Below are 19927 nucleotides of genomic sequence, written 5' to 3'. Positions count from 1 at the left end.
AGGCCTGATGTCTACAGAGATAGTCTTACGAATCTGGGGATGGTTTCTTGGTATGCAAGCAGATTTTTTTTTTTTTGCACGAATCGTGTTAGAAATGCAATCACACCTGTCCCGTTGTCCCCACACACAGCTTCGGGACGCTGTCCCTGAAAACGGGACCTTTCGGCGTCCTGAATCTGTGCATGGGGACAACAGGACAGGGGATCTGAAAAAGGGACGGTCCCATTCAAAACGGGACATATGGTCACCTTAGGTATACTAGCTGTGGTGGGTAGTGCAGAATTGCAAGTGTCATTATCATACTAAGTTGCGGGCTTATGTCCCTCAAAACCAAGCATAATGTTGACACACAGCTTTGTATAAAATGTCATTCTGCAGTGAACTCTTATATGCATAGTCTGTGGACGTGTTCAACAATTCAAGGTTTTTGGAGAGATGTTGCTTCCTTCTTGGGAAAAAACTTAAATACAGCGATTTCTATCTCAGCCTAGTATGCTATTCTGCTATTTCTCTCTTTTGCATATGTATCCAGTTCAGAAAAAATTGTTTATGAGGAAGTGTTACGTCGTAGGGAAGAAAGAAATGTATTTTGAATCATTGGTTGTCTAAGCTGCCTCCTTCCGTGTAGTATTGGCGAAACAAGCTCCATGCTTTGATGAGATGGGAAGCAAGAGCTGCTTCTGGTTGCCAGAGAAGGCGTAAGGCTTTCCTTCAAGTGTGGACTCCCTACCTGAATATTGGCTCCGAGAGATCGCAGTCAGATCTTGAATAACTTGTAATTTTTTGGCGCCTATCCAGACCTATACAGTTCACTTTGCTTAGATGCCTTGATTCCATTGGCATTTCTGGACAGGTACTAAATTGGTTTATGGGTTTCCTAAAAAACTGTATATACCAGGTTTACAGTGAAGGAACTTTCTCCTAGGCTTGGTATAATCCCTGTGGAGTTCCACAGGGCTCCCCACTCTCCCCTTCACTTTTCAATGTCTATATGGCATCATTGGGAAATATGTTATCCAATTTAAAATTGAAATCATATATATATGCGGATGACATTACAATTTTGGGGGTTTTTTTGTATTTTATTATTTATCACTTTTCTTATTTACAATCAAGTATAATATATAACTACTTGAGTTAGATCAGTAATTTCCACAGAAAAAAAAACAAGAAAGAAAAGTTTCTGTTCAAATATATCGACCACAATACTTTGGGAACGGACTTCAGGAAATAAACAAAAAATTATACAATATCAAGTGAGAAAACAGTAATACTCAGCACAACAGCCGGATTATGATAAGTTACATATCTTAAGTTACAGATGCTTCACCCTCTCTAGATTCTACAAATTCTAACAGTTGTTTAGACTCCAAAAACAAGTAATTCTTTGACTGATACGTAATAAAACATTTCGCAGGAAATTTTAACAGAAAAGTTACCCCCAGGGCTAAGACTCTTGGCCTTAATGCCAAGAGATCCTTTCTACGCCTCTGGGATCTCTGAGACATATCAGGAAATATTCACACTGTAGAGCCCAAAAACTGGTCATTTATATGTCTAAAATAAAGGCGCAATACATATTCTTTATCACTTTTCAAAGCTAAAGTTATCAGTAAGGTTTTCTTCTCCGTTATGACCTCAAGCGAACTTTCCAAAAAAGCTGTTAAGTTCATGTCCACAACCTTATCAACTTGAGCCTCATTAGGAGTGGAAACACCTGCAGGTTTCTTCATTTGAAGGTAATTAGCTCTCACAATCGGAGGTAAATTATCCGTTGGAATACCAAGAATTTCTGTAAAATACTTTCTTACCATATCCAATGGAGAAATCAAAGGACACTTAGGAAAACTCAAAAGTCTCAAATTATTTTTTCTTAATTGATTTTCAAAAGATTCCATTTTCCTTGCCATAAAAGTTCTTTCCTTCACCAATTCATTTTCTATTACCTTCATATCTCAAATCTTTTCTTCTTGTTTCTCCAACTTTTCATTTACCTTTGTAAGGGCTAAACTATGTTGCTCAACTTTGGAAAAAATAGTTCCACAATCAATACTTAAGTTGAAAAAGAAAGTTTAAGGTTAGCATCCATTACTGATATGGCCTGCCATAATGCTTCCAAATCAAATTTTGTAGCTTTTCAAGCACCCCAAAGTGAATGGAAGAGGCTCCAGAAGCACCTCTCACTTCTGCTCCAGTGCTTGATAGTTCTTCTATTGTACCTTTCCCCAAAGAAGTTGGCACAGGAGAGCCTCCAACCCTAAGAGCTGAAACCTCCATTCTGGGTTCAGCTAGTTCAGTCTCTGCAAGCACTGGTGTGCTTCCTGGTTGGAGCGGGACCAGCCGCTGTTCCGGGCTTAGAGATGCCTGATCGGAGTGGAAGCCAGGCTCTCCCCCGAAGTAGTGCGCACCGGCTCACCGGAGAGGGAGTAAGCTGCCGGTAAGGTCGTCTGCCTCAGACGCTGTGGGTCCACCACCGCCGCTGAAGGGTTAGAGCGCGGGGTTCCCTTCCTCTTTCCCATTACAACATTACAATTATTATTCCCATAACCTCACTGACTAAAGAGACAATTCATCTCATCTGACCTTACTAAGGTAGAATAATGGTCTACGCAATTTAAATTAAAACTGAATTTGGATAAAGCTAAGCTCTTTTGGCAAGTCATAATAACAAGATCACGAATACCTCTTTGAGATTAAATGGGTCAGACCACCCAATTAATTCTACCATCAAGATCCTGGGTGTCATCTTGGACCGAAGCTTGACTTTTGAAGATCACACTAACTCTTCAGGTTAAAAAAATGTTTTTTCACTTTATGGAAACTTCGTACCATTAAACGCTATTTTGATTTCTTCTCTTTTTGACTACTGGTTCAATCTTTGATCTTAACTATCTTAGACTATTGCAATATTATATACTTCGGATCTTTTAAGAAAACTATCAAACGACTGAAAATCTTTCAGAATGCTGCAGTCTGTCTCATCTACGATCTCAAGAAATCGGAACATGTAAGCCTGTATTACAAAAAACTACATTGGCTGCCCATGGAAGCAAGGGTTATTTTTAAGTTTGCTTGCCTTTGCTTCAAAACCATAACAGGCTCATCCCCAATCTATCTATCTATCCCATCATTTTGAATATCCAGGCACAACTTGTACATGTAGTGCAGGGGTGGGCAAACTTTTTGACCCTTGGGTTCTTAAATCTGACAGAGGGGCCAGGCGACCGGCGGGGTGCATGGGGGGGGGGCTTGGCGGGGGTCTGATGCTGCAGGAGGAAACAACACTCCCGTGGCTGCCAACTGCTGAATTCTCACAAATTTTATTTTTGCGCTTTGTGCCTCCCTCCTATGTCCTTGGTGCCCCATTGCCTCCTTCCTATGTCCTTGGTGCCCCTTCCTATGTCCTTAGTGCCCCAGTGCCTCCTTCCTGTGCCCCCAGTGTCTCCTTCCTATGCCCCCAGTGCCTCATTGCCCCAGTGCCTTCTTCCTGTGCTCCCAGTGCCTCCTTCCTATGTCTTTAGTGCCCTAGTGCCTCCTTCCTATGCCCCCAGTGCCTCCTTCCTATGCCCCCAGTGCCCCAGTGCCTCCCTAAGTCCTTAGTGCCCCTTTCCTCCCTCCTCCCAGCTGACCTGTACCAGTTGCATTTAATTACTTCCCGCCATCCCCCGAAGTCACTCCGAAGCCTGCCTGCCCCCAAGCCAACCTGCTGCTGATTCCTCCTCCCCCTTCCTGGTCTGGCACCTGCCTGTCCGTCCACTCACTCCCCTCCTGTCCGTCTGCTCACCACCACCGCTCGCCCACTATATTTACTTACAGTCCCGCTGGTGCAGCAGGGAAGGGAAGGGCCAGGCGCGTACCTACAAGCCTTCTCCCGACATCAATTCTGACATAGGGGAAAAGGTCCGGGCCAGCCAATCCCAGACTTTCTCTCCAACATAAGAATTGACAACAGGAGAAGGCTTGTGGGTATGCGCCTGGCCCTTCCCTTCATTGCGGCACCAGTGGTACTGTAAGTAAATATAGTGGATGAGCGGCGGTTGTGAGCAGTTGGACAAACGGCCCGTGTACCACGCGTTTAGAAACCCTGCCTTATGCTGCAGACAAGGGCAAACTACAGCCTCCTCTGACGCCGGAGGCCGGGTTAAAAAGCTAAACGGGCTGGATTTGGCCCGCGGGCCGTAGTTTGCTCATGTCTGACGTGGTGCCTACTTGTTCGCTTTTCCATCCTTGAAGGGCTATATCTACAAGAGATTCCTCAATAGAACACTATCATTCCAAGCAGACAAATGGAATAAATGTTTAACCAAATTTATCTCAAACGCACTTTTACCAAACTTTTAGGAAGTCAATCAAAACTTATCTCTTTGATAAATTTCTCTGACTCCACTTCTGCCTTGATGTACTTCTAAAACACTTCCAGGAAAAATTTGATTAATTTTACCATGCTAAAGTAATTTTGAAAGTTTTTTGTAATATCGCTGTCTGTATAGTCTCTTCCTTTGTGGTCCCTATTCATAAAGGTGGTCACAGGGATGAAGCGGGAAACTACAGGCCGGTGAGCCTCTCTTCAGTTGTTGGAAAAATAATGGAAGTGTTGCTGAAAGAAAGGATAGTGTATTTCCTTGAGTCTAGTGGGTTACAGGATCCGAGGCAACATGGCTTTACAAAAGGTAAATCGTGCCAAACGAACCTGATTGAATTTTTTGATTGGGTGACCAGAGAGCTGGATCGAGGACATATGCTAGATGTAGTTTACTTGGATTTCAGCAAAGCCTTTGATACAGTTCCTCACAGGAGGCTGTTGAACAAACTTGAAGGGCTGAAGTTAGGACCCAAAGTGGTGAACTGGGTCAGAAACTGGCTGTCGGACAGACGCCAGAGGGTGGTGGTTAATGGAAGTCCCTCGAAGGAAGGAAAGGTGACTAGTGGAGTCCCTCAGGGTTCGGTGCTGGGGCCAATCCTGTTCAATATGTATGTAAGTGACATTGCTGAAGGGTTAGAAGGAAAAGTGTGCCTTTTTGCAGATGATACCAAGATTTGTAACAGAGTAGACACCGAAGAGGGAGTGGAAAATATGAAAAAGGATCTGCAAAAGTTAGAGGAATGGTCTAATGCCTGGCAACTAAAATTCAATGCAAAGAAATGCAGAGTAATGCATTTGGGGATTAATAATAGGAAGGAACCGTATATGCTGGGAGGAGAGAAGCTGATATGCACGGACGGGGAGAGGGACCTTGGGGTGATAGTGTCCGAAGATCTAAAGGTGAAAAAACAGTGTGACAAGGCAGTGGCTGCTGCCAGAAGGATTCTGGGCTGTATAAAGAGAGGCGTAGTCAGTAGAAGGAAGAAGGTGTTGATGCCCCTGTACAGGTCATTGGTGAGGCCCCACTTGGAGTATTGTGTTCAGTTTTGGAGACCGTATCTGGCGAAAGACGTAAGAAGACTTGAGGCGGTCCAGAGGAGAGCGACGAAAATGATAGCAGGCTTGCGCCAGAAGACGTATGAGGAGAGACTGGAAGCCCTGAATATGTATACCCTAGAGGAAAGGAGAGACAGGGGAGATATGATTCAGACGTTCAAATACTTAAAGGGTATTAACGTAGAACAAAATCTTTTCCAGAGAAAGGAAAATGGTAAAACCAGAGGACATAATTTGAGGTTGAGGGGTGGTAGATTCAGGGGCAATGTTAGGAAATTCTACTTTACGGAGAGGGTGGTGGATGCCTGGAATGCGCTCCCGAGAGAGGTGGTGGAGAGTAAAACTGTGACTGAGTTCAAAGAAGCGTGGGATGAACACAGAAGATTTAGAATCAGAAAATAATATTAAAGATTGAACTAGGCCAGTTACTGGGCAGACTTGTACGGTCTGCGTCTATGTATGGCCGTTTGGAGGAGGATGGGCAGGGGAGGGCTTCAATGGCTGGGAGGGTGTAGATGGGCTGGAGTAAGTCTTAACAGAGATTTCGGCAGTTGGAACCCAAGCACAGTACCGGGTAAAGCTTTGGATTCTCACCCAGAAATAGCTAAGAAGAAAAAAAAAAAATTTAAATTGAATCAGGTTGGGCAGACTGGATGGACCATTCGGGTCTTTATCTGCCGTCATCTACTATGTTACTATGTTACTTTGTAAACCGCTCTGAACTGTTAGTGGTATTGCAGTATATAAAAATAGTTATTATTAATAGCCCACCATGACCAGCAGGTGGAGACTGAGACAAAACCTTTTGGCTGTAATACAAGTATATGTGCTTCGCCCTAATATATCCAGTCTGTTCTCATCCAAGCAGGTGTGGTAAGCTGTTGCCAGACTTCCCTTTGTTAGTGTAGGCTGAAGTTGTTTAGTGGCCTTCTTGTCCCTGTTTGATGCCGGACTGAGCTTGGGAGCACCCTTTCGGGGGGGCTGTCCGACCTCCGGGGTGTCACACTTGATGGGTCACGAGTTGCGTTCCTCCCCCCACCTCCCCCAAATTTTTATAGAGGTACCTCAGCTGTAAGCCTTGCCACTGATACTGGCAAGGCATATGGCTTAGAGAGCCAGCAGTCTGTTCTGATGTGGAAAAAAAAATTTGGAGGCATTGCTGATCTGAAGGGAGCCTTCAATTGACTGTAATTGATTTTTTGTTGTTAACCAGCACATTTTTCTATCAGCTAGGTTGCATATAGCGTAATGAGCACTTTTAAAGGGAAAAAGTGCTCATTGTCCTCCAGACGTGAGGTTAATGGTACCAGCCTGTGCTTGCAGTGTGCATGCCGCCGCGAAGGGGAATCCTTGGGTGCTGGTGTCCGTGGATCCCCTTTGCGGGTGCCTCACACGCTGGCAGCTGACAGCAGCGAACCCGGGCTTCCTCTGCCGCCCACACAGGGATTCCCCCAGCCACCGACGGTCAGGGAAATAGAACCTAAGCACACTACTGGGCAGGGCTCTGGGTTTCTGGCCCAGAAATATCTAAGAAAAAGGACCATTTAAACTAAATTAATTTATGGAGCATATATGGTTGAGCAGACTGGATGGACTACTCGGGTCTTTATCTGCCCTCATTTATTATGTTATATGAAATAAGGTTTCCCTTTTCTGCCGATACTGCTGAGGACAGCTTCTCAGCGGTTCAGGCTTCTCAGCAGCTACAGGCCTCGAGGGCATTTTCTCTGTGAGCTTTGCTCCGATTTTGGCAGGAAGCACCTCTATTTTGTCTGCAGCCTCAGGTGATGACCTCCCCTGTATTGGAGAGATAGGGGCAGGTTTCTGCTGGGTCAACGGCTTTAGCAGTGAGTCCCATTGGGCCACCAGGGGGGTTTTCCCCTGATTTTGTTTTAGCCTTGTGCAAAGCTTATCTTCAGGTGGCTGGGGGTCCTGCTTCCGCCCCGTGGGGGGGGGAGGGGGGTTCCCTCTGCATCTACTCCGGTTCAGCCCCCCTCAGCGCTGGTTTCGTCCCCATCTCCTCTTTCGTCCAAGCAGCTCTTGGGACGATGATTTTTTTGTATAAGGAGCATTTTTCCCTTGACAAGGACCTGGACCCTTTGGTGGACCTCCAGGATCCTCTCAGTGGGACGGATGCTGCTGGCGGAGGTTTTTCGGTTCCGCCAGCAGGCAGGATACGTCAGTGGAGTGCATCTTTCAGTGGGAAGAGTTCAGGAGCTTATTCTGCAGGTTTCATATGTATCAGGATATTCAGGATATTGTGCTTGCGCAGTGTAAGGCGCCGGAGTCGCACTTTCATTTTGCACGCTCAATGGCTCGACTGTATTCCATCCCAGAGGGAGATAGGGATACCTTGAAGTCTCCGATTGAGGATGCAGTGGTGTCTGCCATCGCAAAACAGCATTTGGTGCTGGTTGAAGGTGGCTCGGCTTTGAGGGAATCGGAGGAGCGTATGCTGTAGTCTTTTCTTCAGCATAATTTTGATATCGCTGCCCTAGCAGTCTGGTGGCTCAGGCTTGTTTTCGGTGGGCTGAGCATGTCCTTGACCGTATGTCTGATTACTAGTCCTTAGTGGAACAGGAAGTATCCAAAATTGAGATTGATGCTTCTTATCTTTAAGGCTCTCGGGGTGGCCGCTCGTCATATCTTGTGGTTCTGGGCTTGGTTGGTGGATGCGACATCTAAGGCTAAGCTAATGAAATTTATCTTTTGGAGGTCTGTCATGTTTGGCGAGGAATTGGATAAGTTGGTTCAGACTTTAACGGACTCTAAGGTGCCCCGTCATCCTGAAGACCATGCCCACCTGCACGGGTTGGCATTGCTAGGGGGCGTTTGCATGATTTCAACAGATACCGACCTTGTCGAGGGGCAGCTTCTTTTCCTGCCACTGTTTATTTTAGCACATGCAGTCCTTTTGGGGGCCCGTCAGGGGGGATGTGATCCTTCCGCCGGTTCCCCCGCTGCCCGCCCCATCCAATGACTCATTGCCGGCATCTCCCCTGGTGCCGAAGGGTGCCCAGTTACAGGATTTTTACCAGGAGTGGGCCAAGATCACGACTGATCAGTGGGTCCAGGAGGTGATTTGGTTCGGTTATCCTCTAGAGTTTCCCCACTCTTTGCCAGATAACTTTCTTGCTTCTCCTTGTCAGGTGGCATGGAAGAAGCGGGCTTTTTGCCAGACGCTTCAAAGATTGCTAGACCTCAAAGCGTTAGTTCCAGTGCTTCCTCAGGAGTGTTGCATCAGCCAGTATTCTAATACTTTGTGGTGCCCAAGAATGAGGGGACTTTTCGGCCCATCTTGGATCTGAAGGGGGTTAACAGTTCCATCTTTTCGCATGGAGATCCGGTCATTCTGGTGGTTCAGCCGGGGAAATTCCTGACCTCTCTTGATCTTACTTGCATGTTCCAATTCGCGCCTCCCATCAGCGGTTCCTTCGCTTTGCATTCTTCAGTTTTGTGCTCTTCCTTTTGGTCTGGCTACAGCTCTGCGGACGTTCACTAAGATTATGGTGGTCGTGGTAGCAGCCTTGCGCAAAGAGGGCATTCGAATGCCATCTGGACAACTGGTTGATCCGAGCAAAGTCCTTTCAGGAGAGCTCCTGAGTTTCTTTAAGCTGCCTGCCATTTCCTCTCTGCTCACAGGATGCTTTGGATTGATCAGTGATCCGGTAGTTCGTCCTCTAAGGCAACCTTGAGCTGGTTACCCTTCAAGAGTCAATTTTTTGTTTAGCCAGAGGTTGGATGACATTATGGCCAGTGTGCTGGTTTGCAGACCTAAGTCTTTGCCTGTGACTAAGTCCTGCCCCTCCAGGTGGTGCCTTCAGGCATTCTTATCCGTACCCAGGACACTCAGCTGGCCAGCGGCCCTCATTTGCCAGACCTCAGTACAGTGGTTCTCGGCGCTAGCCATCCATGGGAAGTCGTCTAGTGGCTTCAGCAAAGAAACAATTATGACACCACTTCTCCTGCGTTTAAGGCAGTGGTTGTCAGCGGTTCTGGCTATGTGGCAGGCCATTACCTCCAACCTTTGGGTTTTGGAGATCCTCCTGGACGGCTACAAATTAGAGTTTCTCTGTTCTATGACCAAGTAGTTCCTGGATTCTCCCAAAACTCCGCCCGATAAGGTGGCTTGGGCTTAGGCTCCAGTCAGCAAATTACTGGCTATAGTGGCTTTCTTATACAATCCCTCTGGAGGCTGAACTCTCAGGTTGTGCATCTATTCCAGCCTTGGCTGCAGAACTTAGAAATAAAACCAACCTCCTCTGCAATGTCACCTGTGCGGACACTCCCCTTAAAGTTCAGTTTGTTTCTGCAGCCTTGCTGAGAACTTCTAGTTTCTTCTGCTTGTGAATATTTTTTTTTTTTCTGGATCATTGGAGGTTCCTGAGGTTTCATGTTCTTGGGAGGCACTTCCAGTTTGTGGCGCTGCCCTTCGGGTTAGTGTCGGCGCCCAGATCATTCACCAACGTCATGATGGTGGTTGTGATAGGGCAGAAGACACTACAGGGATTCAAAGAAGGTTTGGATAAATTCCTGAAGGATAAGGGGATTGAGGGATGCGGATAGAAGTAATGATAGGTTTTTTAGGATGAGGCAGGGAACACTTGACAGATCATGGACCTGATGAGCCGCCGCGGGTGCGGACCGCTGGGCACGATGGACCTCTGGTCTGATCCCGGTGGAGGCAACTTCTTATGTTCTTATGTGTCTGCCCATCTGTGCATGCTGGGTGTGCTGGTCCATCAGTACCTTGATGACTGGCTGATCAGAGCTCCCTCTTTGGAGGAAGGCCGCTTGGCGGTTTGCCAATCGGTGACTGCTGGACATTCATGGCTGGGTGATCCATCTCAGGACGAGTTGCCTCGAGCCGAAGCAGGACTTGTAGTATGTGGAAGTCCGATTCCATATGGGCAGGAACCAAGTGTTTCTGATGGAATCCGGGAAGCTCAAGCTTTGGAGTGCAGTTTGGGACATGTTAGCAGCTCCAGCCTTGACAGCCTGGCAGTGTCTGCAGGTATTGTGTCTCATGGTGGCGACCATAGTTTTGATCTGTGGGCAAGAGCTCACATCCTTTCTCTTCAGTTGTTACTTCTGTCTCAGTGGAATCCTCAGCGGGATGCACTTGGGGTGTAGTTCCATGGTTGGCGACAGCATGCAGCTGTATGGTGTGGTGGTTGTATCTGGTTACTCTGTATAGAGTGCTCCTTCTGTACGTCTTGGACTGGATGTCCCTGGCAAAGGACGTGAGTCTTTCCGACTGGGGAGCAATTTACCAGTCGGTGCCGGTCCATTGTTGGTGGACTGCATTGAAGAGCGGATGGTTGATCAGTCGGCTGGAGATGCGTACAATCTGTCTGCCTCTGCTGCGATTTCAGGGAATCTCTGCGTGTTCTCGGACATTGCAATGGCGGTTGCCTATGTCAACTATCAGGGAGGCTGGAGGCTCAGATGCTTGTTGTCTAGGCGAAGAAGCGTCTGATAGCCTTGTCCTCGGCTTGTGTGACAGGAGTGGCCAATGTGCCAGTAGACTTCCTTAGTTGTCAGATTCTGGACCCAGGAGAATGGTCCCTGTCCAGGTTAGCATTCGAAGCCATAATTCATCGGTGGCGTCACCCTGCCTTCGATCTTATAGCCTCCTCAGAGAACCAGAAGATGAACAGATTCTTCAGCTGCCGAAGAGAGTTCAGCAGAGCAGGGCTCGGCACTCTGGTTCAACCGTGGACAGAAGAACTTCTGTATGGCTTTTTCCCGTGACCTATGATAGGGCACGTTCTTCACTGGGTGGCATCTCACATAGGTCTGGTGTTACTAGTGGCCCCAGACTGACCCAGCCGTCCTTTGTATGCAGACCTGGTGTGGTTGAGCTCCTTGAGAGGTCTGTGTCTTCCTTGCCATTGGAGATTGCTCACGCAGGGCCGATAGCCCTTCAAGTTCGATATACTTCCCTGTTCCAAAGAGAGGCTCTGAAGATTGGAGACCGATTCTGGACCTCAAAGCGGTCAATGCAGCACTGCAAGTGCCTCACTTCCGCATGGAGACTGTACGCTCAGTGTTCACCTCAGGGACTCTGGGTGAGTTTCTAGCCTCTCCTGGATCTGATGGAGGCGTATCTCCATGTTCCCATTTTTCTGTACCACCTGAAGTATCTGAGGTTCCACATCCTGGAGCAACGTATTCAGTTTGTGGCACTTCTCTTTGGGTTGGCGAAGATGCCCTTGTCTTTCACCACAGTGATGGTGGTGTAACAACACATCTTTGCACCCTGGGTATTTTGATTCATCTATCTCTGGACGACTGGTTGATGGGCATCGGGATGTTCATCAGGTTGTGCAGTTGTTGCAGTGCCTAGGTGGGGTGATCAACTTCAGAAAGAGTCACCTTATGCCGATACAGGATTTTAGAGTACAGGGAAGTTTGCTTTCGCATGGGCCAGAACACAGTGCTTCTACCCGTGTTCTATCAGGAGAAGCTCCAACTGGTTATCAAAGGCCTTTTGGCCACTCCAGAGTGGGTGATTCTGACAATGGTTGTGAGTTTCCAAGGCTGGGGGAGGGGTGTAGGACCGTCCCTGTTCTAGGTCGGTGGGTTCTCTCAGACAAGTGTGGTCGCTTAATCACTCCTAACTTCAGGCGATTCAATGGGCTCTCCTCCACTTTGAAGGTCGGCTCCATCATCGAGTCCGAGACTTTTCAGACACTGCCATGGTGCTGGCTTATGTCACTTGGCAGGGGGGTACTCTGAGTGCCTCCTTGAACATAGAGACTCAGCTCATCTTCCTTTGAATGAGGAGCTATCTAGTGGTGCTGTTTGCAGTGCACATGGCCAGAGTGGACAGCCTCTGGTCTCTGGAGAGTGGCCTCTATCCCACAGGGTGTTTGATTGCATGATTGCACAGTGGGGGTATCCCATGTTCGACCTCACGGCAACTGCAGCCAACCAGAATGCTGCTTGGTTCTTCAGTCAACATTGCAAGGCCGTTAGCACAGGCCTTGTCGCTCTGGTTCAGTCCTGGCCATGGGAAGGTCTTCTGTGTCTTCCTTACATGTCACATGATAAGGCATCTGTTGCAATGGTTATCAATCCACAGAGATCCTGTGTTCCTTGTCACCCTGATTGGTTGAGGCGCCCATGGTATGCTGACCTGGTTCGGCTCCAGTGGGCTCAGGGGCTTCTGCTCCTTTGTTACCTTCGATTCCTCACACAGGACCCGATTGAGCTGCAGAGTCCAGACCGCTTTGGTTTTACGGTCTGGCTGTTGAGCACGTGGCCTTCACTGGCCGGGGCTATTCTTCGGTGGTGGCTGCCACTTTGCTTAGCAGCAGCCAAAACATCAACAGTGGCTGCCTTTACAAAGGCTCAAAAATATTATAGGTATGGTGCGTCCTAAGACAGGTGGCCTTGTCTGGTTGCTTTCTCCTATACTGGAGTTTCTGCAAGATGGCCTGATGTAAGGCCTGGCAGTGGCTTATCTCTGGATGCAGATTGACAGTCTCTTTTGTATGAGCCCTTCTTCACTGAAGGGCTCCTTAGCAGCTCATCTGGATGTCATCTGTTTTTTGTGGGATGCTCTGAGGCTTCATCCTCCGCTGCACCTTTCATGTCCGACTTGGAATTTCAACCTGATTCTCTGCTCTTTGGCTTATCCGCTTTATGAGCCTTTGGAGCAGGCATTACAAATAGTTCTTACATTCTAGGCTGTATTTCTGATTGCCCTTACCTCCACTTTCAGTGTTTCAGAGCTTCAGGCTCTTTCCTGCCGGGATCCCTTTCTAAGTATTATGGATTCTGATGTGATGCTGCGCTCTGTTCCTTCTCTCCCCCCCCCCTTCTTTAAAGTGGTCTCCACTTTCCACGTGAATCAGGAAGTCTGGCTTCCTTCTTTTGCTTCCTCCAGCTTGAGGGAGCAAGATCAGTTGTTGTGGTCCTTGGACGTGCGCAAGCTCGTGTTGCTGTACTTGGAGTTTACAAACAATTTTCACCTCTGACCATCATTTTGCTTCAGCAGGTCCTGCCCACAAGGGCAAGTTGACTTCCAAGGCCATCATTTCCTGATGGATCCATCTGAACATTTCCGCAGCTTACATTTCAGCCAGAAAGGAGCCCCCCCTCGCAGTGAGGGCTCATTCTGCAAGAGCTATCTTATCCTCTTGAGCAGTCGTCGTTGGTCTCTTTGGAAGAGATTTGCAGGGCCACTACCTGGTCCTCTTTGCATACATTTGCCCTATTTTACAAGATCAGTGTGGTGGCCATCAGGATTCTGCTTTTGGTGCCTCTGTTTGGGCAGCATGCTCATCAGTCCCACCCTGATCCTCCAGGTCTGTTCTGTTATGTTCCACTTGTCCCGGAATAAAGTGGGATTGGTCAAGAACAAAAGATTAGGTTTTACCTGTGCTAATCTTCTTTCTTGTAAATCCACACTTTATTCCAGGAATCCGACCTATGCTTTGCCGATTAGTCAATTGTCTGCCTTTCCAAATTATGGTGAGCTGGATTTCTGTTTCCTGACCAGCCTTTATATGAGTGCCGTCAGAAGGGGAATGGCACTCGGTTTTGTGGGGACCCTAGTTAGAGAGGGAGGCTTTCTTAAAATGCAAGCTGTCTCTCCTTATAGCACTGCATTTCTTCATATGAGCAGATTAGACTTATTTCTCAGTGTTTTGTGCTCTTCTACAGATGTTCCTGGCTGTTTTAAGACTGATTCCTGAGGGGAAAATTCTGTGGTGACAGGGGTGGAGCTTAAGTCTGTGAAATATGAGGCTTCCTACAAAGTCCTGACAGTTAGACAGAATTAACCCACTTGTCCCAGAATAAAGTGTGGATTTACAAGAAAGAAGATTAGCAAAGGTAAGAACCTAATCTTTCATTATGAAAGGCTTCAGTTTGTGGTGTTACTTCATAACTCTTTTGTCAGCAAAATACTTAAGTTTATATGGCACTATACTCAGGAGCCACTCTGTGGGTACTTAGCACCCCTAATATTGAGTAGCTCCATCATTGTGTCTGGGGAGGTGTAATTTGTAATGCATTTGGCACCCCCAATGATTTTGAAATGTTGGCACTTATTAAATATCACCTTCTTATACAATCCCACTCTATTCCTGGACAAGTGTGTTAAGCATCCCATCTAGTGAGATCTCTTGTAGGAAACTTCATTTACATACTTTGACCCTCTCCTTTTACCTCAGGACTGCGGCGCATGTAACCAGAGTGGACAAAGTACAGGTGGATTATCTCAGCCGTCAGACTCTGTATCCAGGGAAATGGTCCATGTCTCAGAGAGCCTTCTGCTGTAAAGTAGAGAGATGGGCTTGTTCGATGTTTGACCTGATGGTGTCTGCATCCAACAAGAAGATGGCTCAGTTCTTCAGCTGCCGCAGCGAGCCAGGAAACAAAGGATTGGATGCCATGGTTCAGCCGTGGCCACAGGAAGACCTTCTCTATCTTTCCTCTGTAGCCCATAATAGTCCGTCATCTTAGACGGATCAAGACGGGGTTGAGTGATTCTCATGGCACCCGATTGGCCGAGACGTCTTTGGTAGTCTGACCTAGTTCATCTGCAGCTGGATCAGGGGCTCAAACTTTCCTATCGCTCTTCACCTGCTCATGCAGGACTCTTAGCCCTGCAGGATCCAGACTGCTTTGGTCTTATGGCCTGGCTCTTGAATGCGCAGACTTAGTGCACAGTGGCTACTTGAGAGGTGTGATAGCTACTAACTTGCGCAGCAAGAAGTTAACTGTGGCAATGTATGTAAAGGCTTGGAGGTATTTTCAATCTTGGTGCCGTTGGTTCTGATTGTACTTGCCTTCCTTCAAGAAGGCCTGGAGAAGGGGCTAGCAGTTGGCTCCCTGAAGGTTTGGATTACAGGACTTTCTTGCCTTGGTCCCAACCCATTGAGTGGCTCTCTGACTGCTCATTCAGATGTGGTCCAGTTTCTGTAGGGTGCATTGCGGCTTCGTCTGCAGCATCAGTTGTGTCTGACTTAGAATCTCAATCTAGTTCTCAGGTCGCTTGCTAATCTGCTGTATGAACCGTTGGACCGGACTTCTTTGGATCTCAGTCAAGATGGTCTCCATGGTAGCCATTATGTCAGTCCGCTAAGTTTGAGCTTCAGGATTTGTCCTGCAGAGATCCTTTTCTTCTGTTTACGGACTCCAACATGATCCTGTGCACTGTTCCCTCTTTTTTTCCAAAGGTGGTCTCTAGTTTCCACGTCAACCAGGAGGTGTGTTTACCGGTTCCTACAAATATGACAGGATATTAAAATCACTGGATATGCACAAACTTTTGCTGTGGTATTTAGAGGAAACAAGTTTCGTTTTGTCCAATCTATTTGTACTGGTTGGTCCAGCCCACAGGGGTAGACCAACTTCAAAAGCCTCCATTTCCAGATGGATTTGCATGGTTATTTCATCCGATTATATTGGAGTAAGAAAGTGGCCGCCTTTTTTGGTAAAGGCTCAGTCCACTCACGGCTTTGCCTCCTTGTGGGCAGAATATTTGGCAGTTTTTCCTGAAGAGATGTGCAGGGCTTCCACTTGGTCCTCCTTGCTTATTTTTACAAAGTTTTAAAGGATAGATGTGGCAGCCAAGCAGGATTTTGCTTTTGGATCTTCAGTTTTGGCAACTGGCTCATCAGTCCCACCCTTACTGAGGGACTGCTTTGTCCCACTTGTCCAAGAATAGAGTGGGATTGTATAAGCACAAAAAATTAGGTTCTTACCTTTGCTAATCTTTCTTGTAAATCCACTCACTGTTCTGGAACCTGCTCTTGGAGTTGCTGGTTCACTGAATTTGTCTGCCTCAATAAGTACTGGTAAGCTGGGCTTCTGATTCTTTAACCAGCCTTTCTAAGATTAATATCTGACCATATTGTGCATTTTGCCTCGGGGGGGGGGGGAGGGTCTCTAGCTCAGGCATCCACACTGTTAGTGCAGGCTGTGTCTCCTCATTATAGTTTTAAGGTTTATGGTGATTATGAACCTGTTTTGATCATTTGATTGTTAATGATTGCTATACAGTTTCACAGTATGAGCAGACTAGACTTTTTTCTCAGGGAGTATCCCTGTACCCCTCTCTTTTCTATGTTATACAGATGCGGCTGTGTGCTTTTGTACATACTGGAAGTCAGAGGGCAGTCCTTAGTTAAGAACGGAAGGTCAAAAATATGTAAGTGAAGCTTCCTACATGAGATCTCATGAGATGGTATGCATGACCCACTTGTCCAGGATTAGAGTATGGATTTACAAGAAAGAAGATTAGCAAAGGTAAGAACCTAATCTTCGTTGTAAGGGCATCGTACTGCAAAGATTAAAAGAATTACATCTGTTTGACTTGCTCTAGAACTGTTGAAGATGTACTCTTACTGTTACTTTTTCATTTGAAAATGTAATGCAGATGAATTTTTACAAAAAAAAATAAACCCTAGTAACTGATAGGTTGGGTCACTTATGTGTATGCCTTCTCAATTTGTGTGTCAATTCTTAACAGATAGAATTAGCATAAAAGAGCTGATGTCTCGGTGTGATGAAGAAGAGAAGCAGAAAACTGAAACAGAATCTCCCTACATTCAGCGTTTGTCATTACCAAGCCCTCAGCTACTCTCTTCTGGATCATCAACATCATCTGTATCTTCACTTTCTGGAAGTGACATAGTAAGTCAAAAATTACTGTAACTGTAACATCAAGCAGCTATTCAGAGCAGCCTTTTCTTATCTCCATTGTTTACTATGTTGGAATATTTTGGATATTTCTTCTTTTGTAAACATGCTTTTGTAAACATAGTGCCTTCCCGCCTGATGCACCGGGCGCGTCTCCTCAGTTCTTACTCTTCCGCGGAGCTGAGAAGTCCGTCTTCGACTCTCTGCGCGAAGTCCCTTCACTTGTGCCTTCTGTGTCCGCGGTTTTGAGTTTATTTGCTCATTATCGTTGGTTCATGTTGCGTTTTCTTGTTTTTTTAAAAAAATTTCTTTCATTCGTTCAACCGGGCAGGCCGCGTGGCCGGGGCCCTGCAGCTTCGATCTTGCGGTGGAGCTTTTTCGGCCTATGTCCCGGCCTGTCACCGGTTTTAAAAAGTGTGTCAAGTGCCAGCGCGCGATTTCGTTGACGGACCCTCATCGACGCTGTCTTCAGTGTCTCGGGCCTCAACATCTTCCGAAATCGTGCCAGCCTTGCTCCATACTTACAGCACGTGCTTTTAAGCATCGCTGCATTTTGTGAGAGTCGCTGTTCCGCATGGAGGCGTCCCCGGAGCTGCCCTTATCGCAGAGCGCCACGCCTTCGACTTCCGCTTCAACCTCTTCGGCCTCGAGTCTGCTCAAGCCTGCCTCGTTCGTGCCGGCTTCCACTCCGACGCCTGCTGCGGTGTCTTCCGCTGTCTCCTCAGGTCAGGTAACGCAGCCTCCCATTCCTCCAGTGGTGCTCAAGGCTTCTAAGCCCAAGCCCCTTGGCGGCCAAGTAAGCGATGTCTGTGCTGGAGGTCCCATTGCGGATGCGGATCCCTCTTTGCCGGCTTCGTTCCATGCCATGATGGAGAAGCGATTTGTCGAGCTCTTTATTAAGATTGGGCCGACGCTCCCAAATCCAGCCTGGGCACACGGAAGCCTCCCGCGAGGTCGAGCCGCCTCCGGTGCCTCCTCGGCGCTGGGAGCTGAGTCTTGGCGAGTGTCTGGTCTGGCTTCGGGGCATGCATCGCAAGGAGCAGAGTCTTTGCCCATGCTGCCGTCAATTCACTCTATGCATGGCGCTGAATCCTCCACCTTGCCTGGAGCGGAGCCTTCCTCCTCGATGCCGAGCCTTGGGGGGTGCCTCCTCTGCTTCGATTCACTGCCTCCAGCCCCATCTACTCGCTGGATGCCTCACCTGGGCCTCGCTCGCCTCGACGTTCGAGGCCTGCTTCTAGACACAGTTCGGGTCATCGCTCGAGACATTCATCAAGGCATTCTTCGAGGCATGCTTCACCTCATCGTAAACAGCCCTTTAGGGAGTTTTCACCGGATTACTCGCCTTCTCCTCCTATGCCGGAACTTGAGGACATCGTGGGATCGTTCTCTCCCTGCCGATCCTCGGCCTCGGCGGATCAGGATGCCTCGACTTTATCGAGCCAGTTTCAAGGCCTGGCCCTGGCTGACCAATTATCTTTCTCTTTCCTGCGTCAGATGGCGGTGGATCTGGATATTACTCTGGACTCGGGTTCCAAGTTTTCTAAGGAGTATTTGGAGACGATGCATCTTCCCCCAACCTCCTGCTGAGTCTCTCCGTCTACCTCTCCATAAGCTTCTGGACCAGACCTTTATGAGATGTTTCAAGACTCCTTACTCCATCCCCGCTGTCCCCGGGAAGTTGGATGCCAGGTACCGCACGGTGCACCATAAGGGCTTCGACGGTGCACAGCTCTCCCACCAGTCCCTCTTGATTGCGTCCTCCTTGAAGCGGTCTCATCCCTCCCAGGTCTATGCCTTCACTCCTCCTGGCCGGGAGGGCAAAACCATGGACAGATTTGACAGGCGCATCTTCCAGAACTCGATGATGGCCTCTCGAGTCCTGAATTATAGTTTTCATTTTGCGACCTACTTTGAATTTTTTCTCTCCATTCTACAAAAGTTTCTACCATATTTAGACTCTCAGGCTCGCTTCGAGTACTCAGAAGTCCTGGCGTCGTTGTCCCAACTCCGTCTGCAGATGATGCAATCGTCTTATGACGCTTTTGAACTCTCTGCAAGAGCGGCTGCTTGTTCGGTGGCCATGCGATGCCTGGCGTGGCTCCGGACCATTGATATGGACCCGAATCTCCAGGACAGGCTGACGAACGTTCCATGTGCGGGAGCAGACCTTTTCGAAGAGTCCATCAAGGCGGCGACGGAGAAGCTGTCGAAACATGAAAAGTCTTTTCTTTTTTTTTTTTTTAAACATATGTTTATTAACAGTGAAGCAACACATACAATCAGGCGGCAACAACGCCAGAGCATACAAGCAAATTGTACAAAATATGTAGTAACAACTGGCATAAATTCAAAACCGACCAGATACATTACATTACATTACATTACATTACATTACATTACGGATTTCTATTCCGCCTATACCTTGCAGTTCAAGGCGGATTACAAAAGATTTGACTGGACATTTCCAGTGATGATTACATTACAGAGGATTTTACTGGACATTTTCCAGTGAGGATACAAATTTTTTTTTTTTTTTTTTTTTTTTTCTTGGGGATCTTATGGGTTGGATAGAGAACTGACAGTGCCTAGCAGTGTGATATTAGCAAATGGAACACAGTTAGATTAGGCAAGATTACAATCTTTTTATGGTCTGTTTACTTGAAGGGTGATTAGGTGTGATACTTGGGGGAGGATTGTCTGATGGTAGATGAGTTCTGTCGAGGTAGGTGAATTATCTGGAGGTAGGTGAACTTAGCTGGAGGTAGGTGAAGTGGTTTAAGGTTTTTGGATGAATTTTTTAAAAAGCAGGGTTTTGATTTCTTTACGGAATGTTTTGAAGTCGTCCGA

The 19927-nt window shown here is 47.3% G+C and overlaps 1 protein-coding gene across 3 annotated transcripts in view; it reads left to right on the top strand.

Moving 5' to 3' along the window:
• The window catches only part of TENT4A (terminal nucleotidyltransferase 4A), a 547459-nt gene that overhangs the window by 367986 nt on the left and 159546 nt on the right, over positions 1-19927 (top strand). For all 3 annotated transcript variants that reach the window (XM_033929742.1, XM_033929743.1, XM_033929741.1), the window contains one exon: positions 16908-17071. In XM_033929742.1, coding sequence (XP_033785633.1) covers positions 16908-17071 — 164 coding nt within the window. The remainder of the gene's footprint in view (positions 1-16907; positions 17072-19927) is intronic.

Source organism: Geotrypetes seraphini, chromosome 2 (genome assembly GCF_902459505.1).
Source record: "Geotrypetes seraphini chromosome 2, aGeoSer1.1, whole genome shotgun sequence".
Classification (NCBI taxonomy): Eukaryota; Metazoa; Chordata; class Amphibia; order Gymnophiona; family Dermophiidae; genus Geotrypetes; species Geotrypetes seraphini.
Note: the sequence above shows the minus strand (reverse complement) of the source record. Positions and strands in the feature narration are given on the sequence as shown.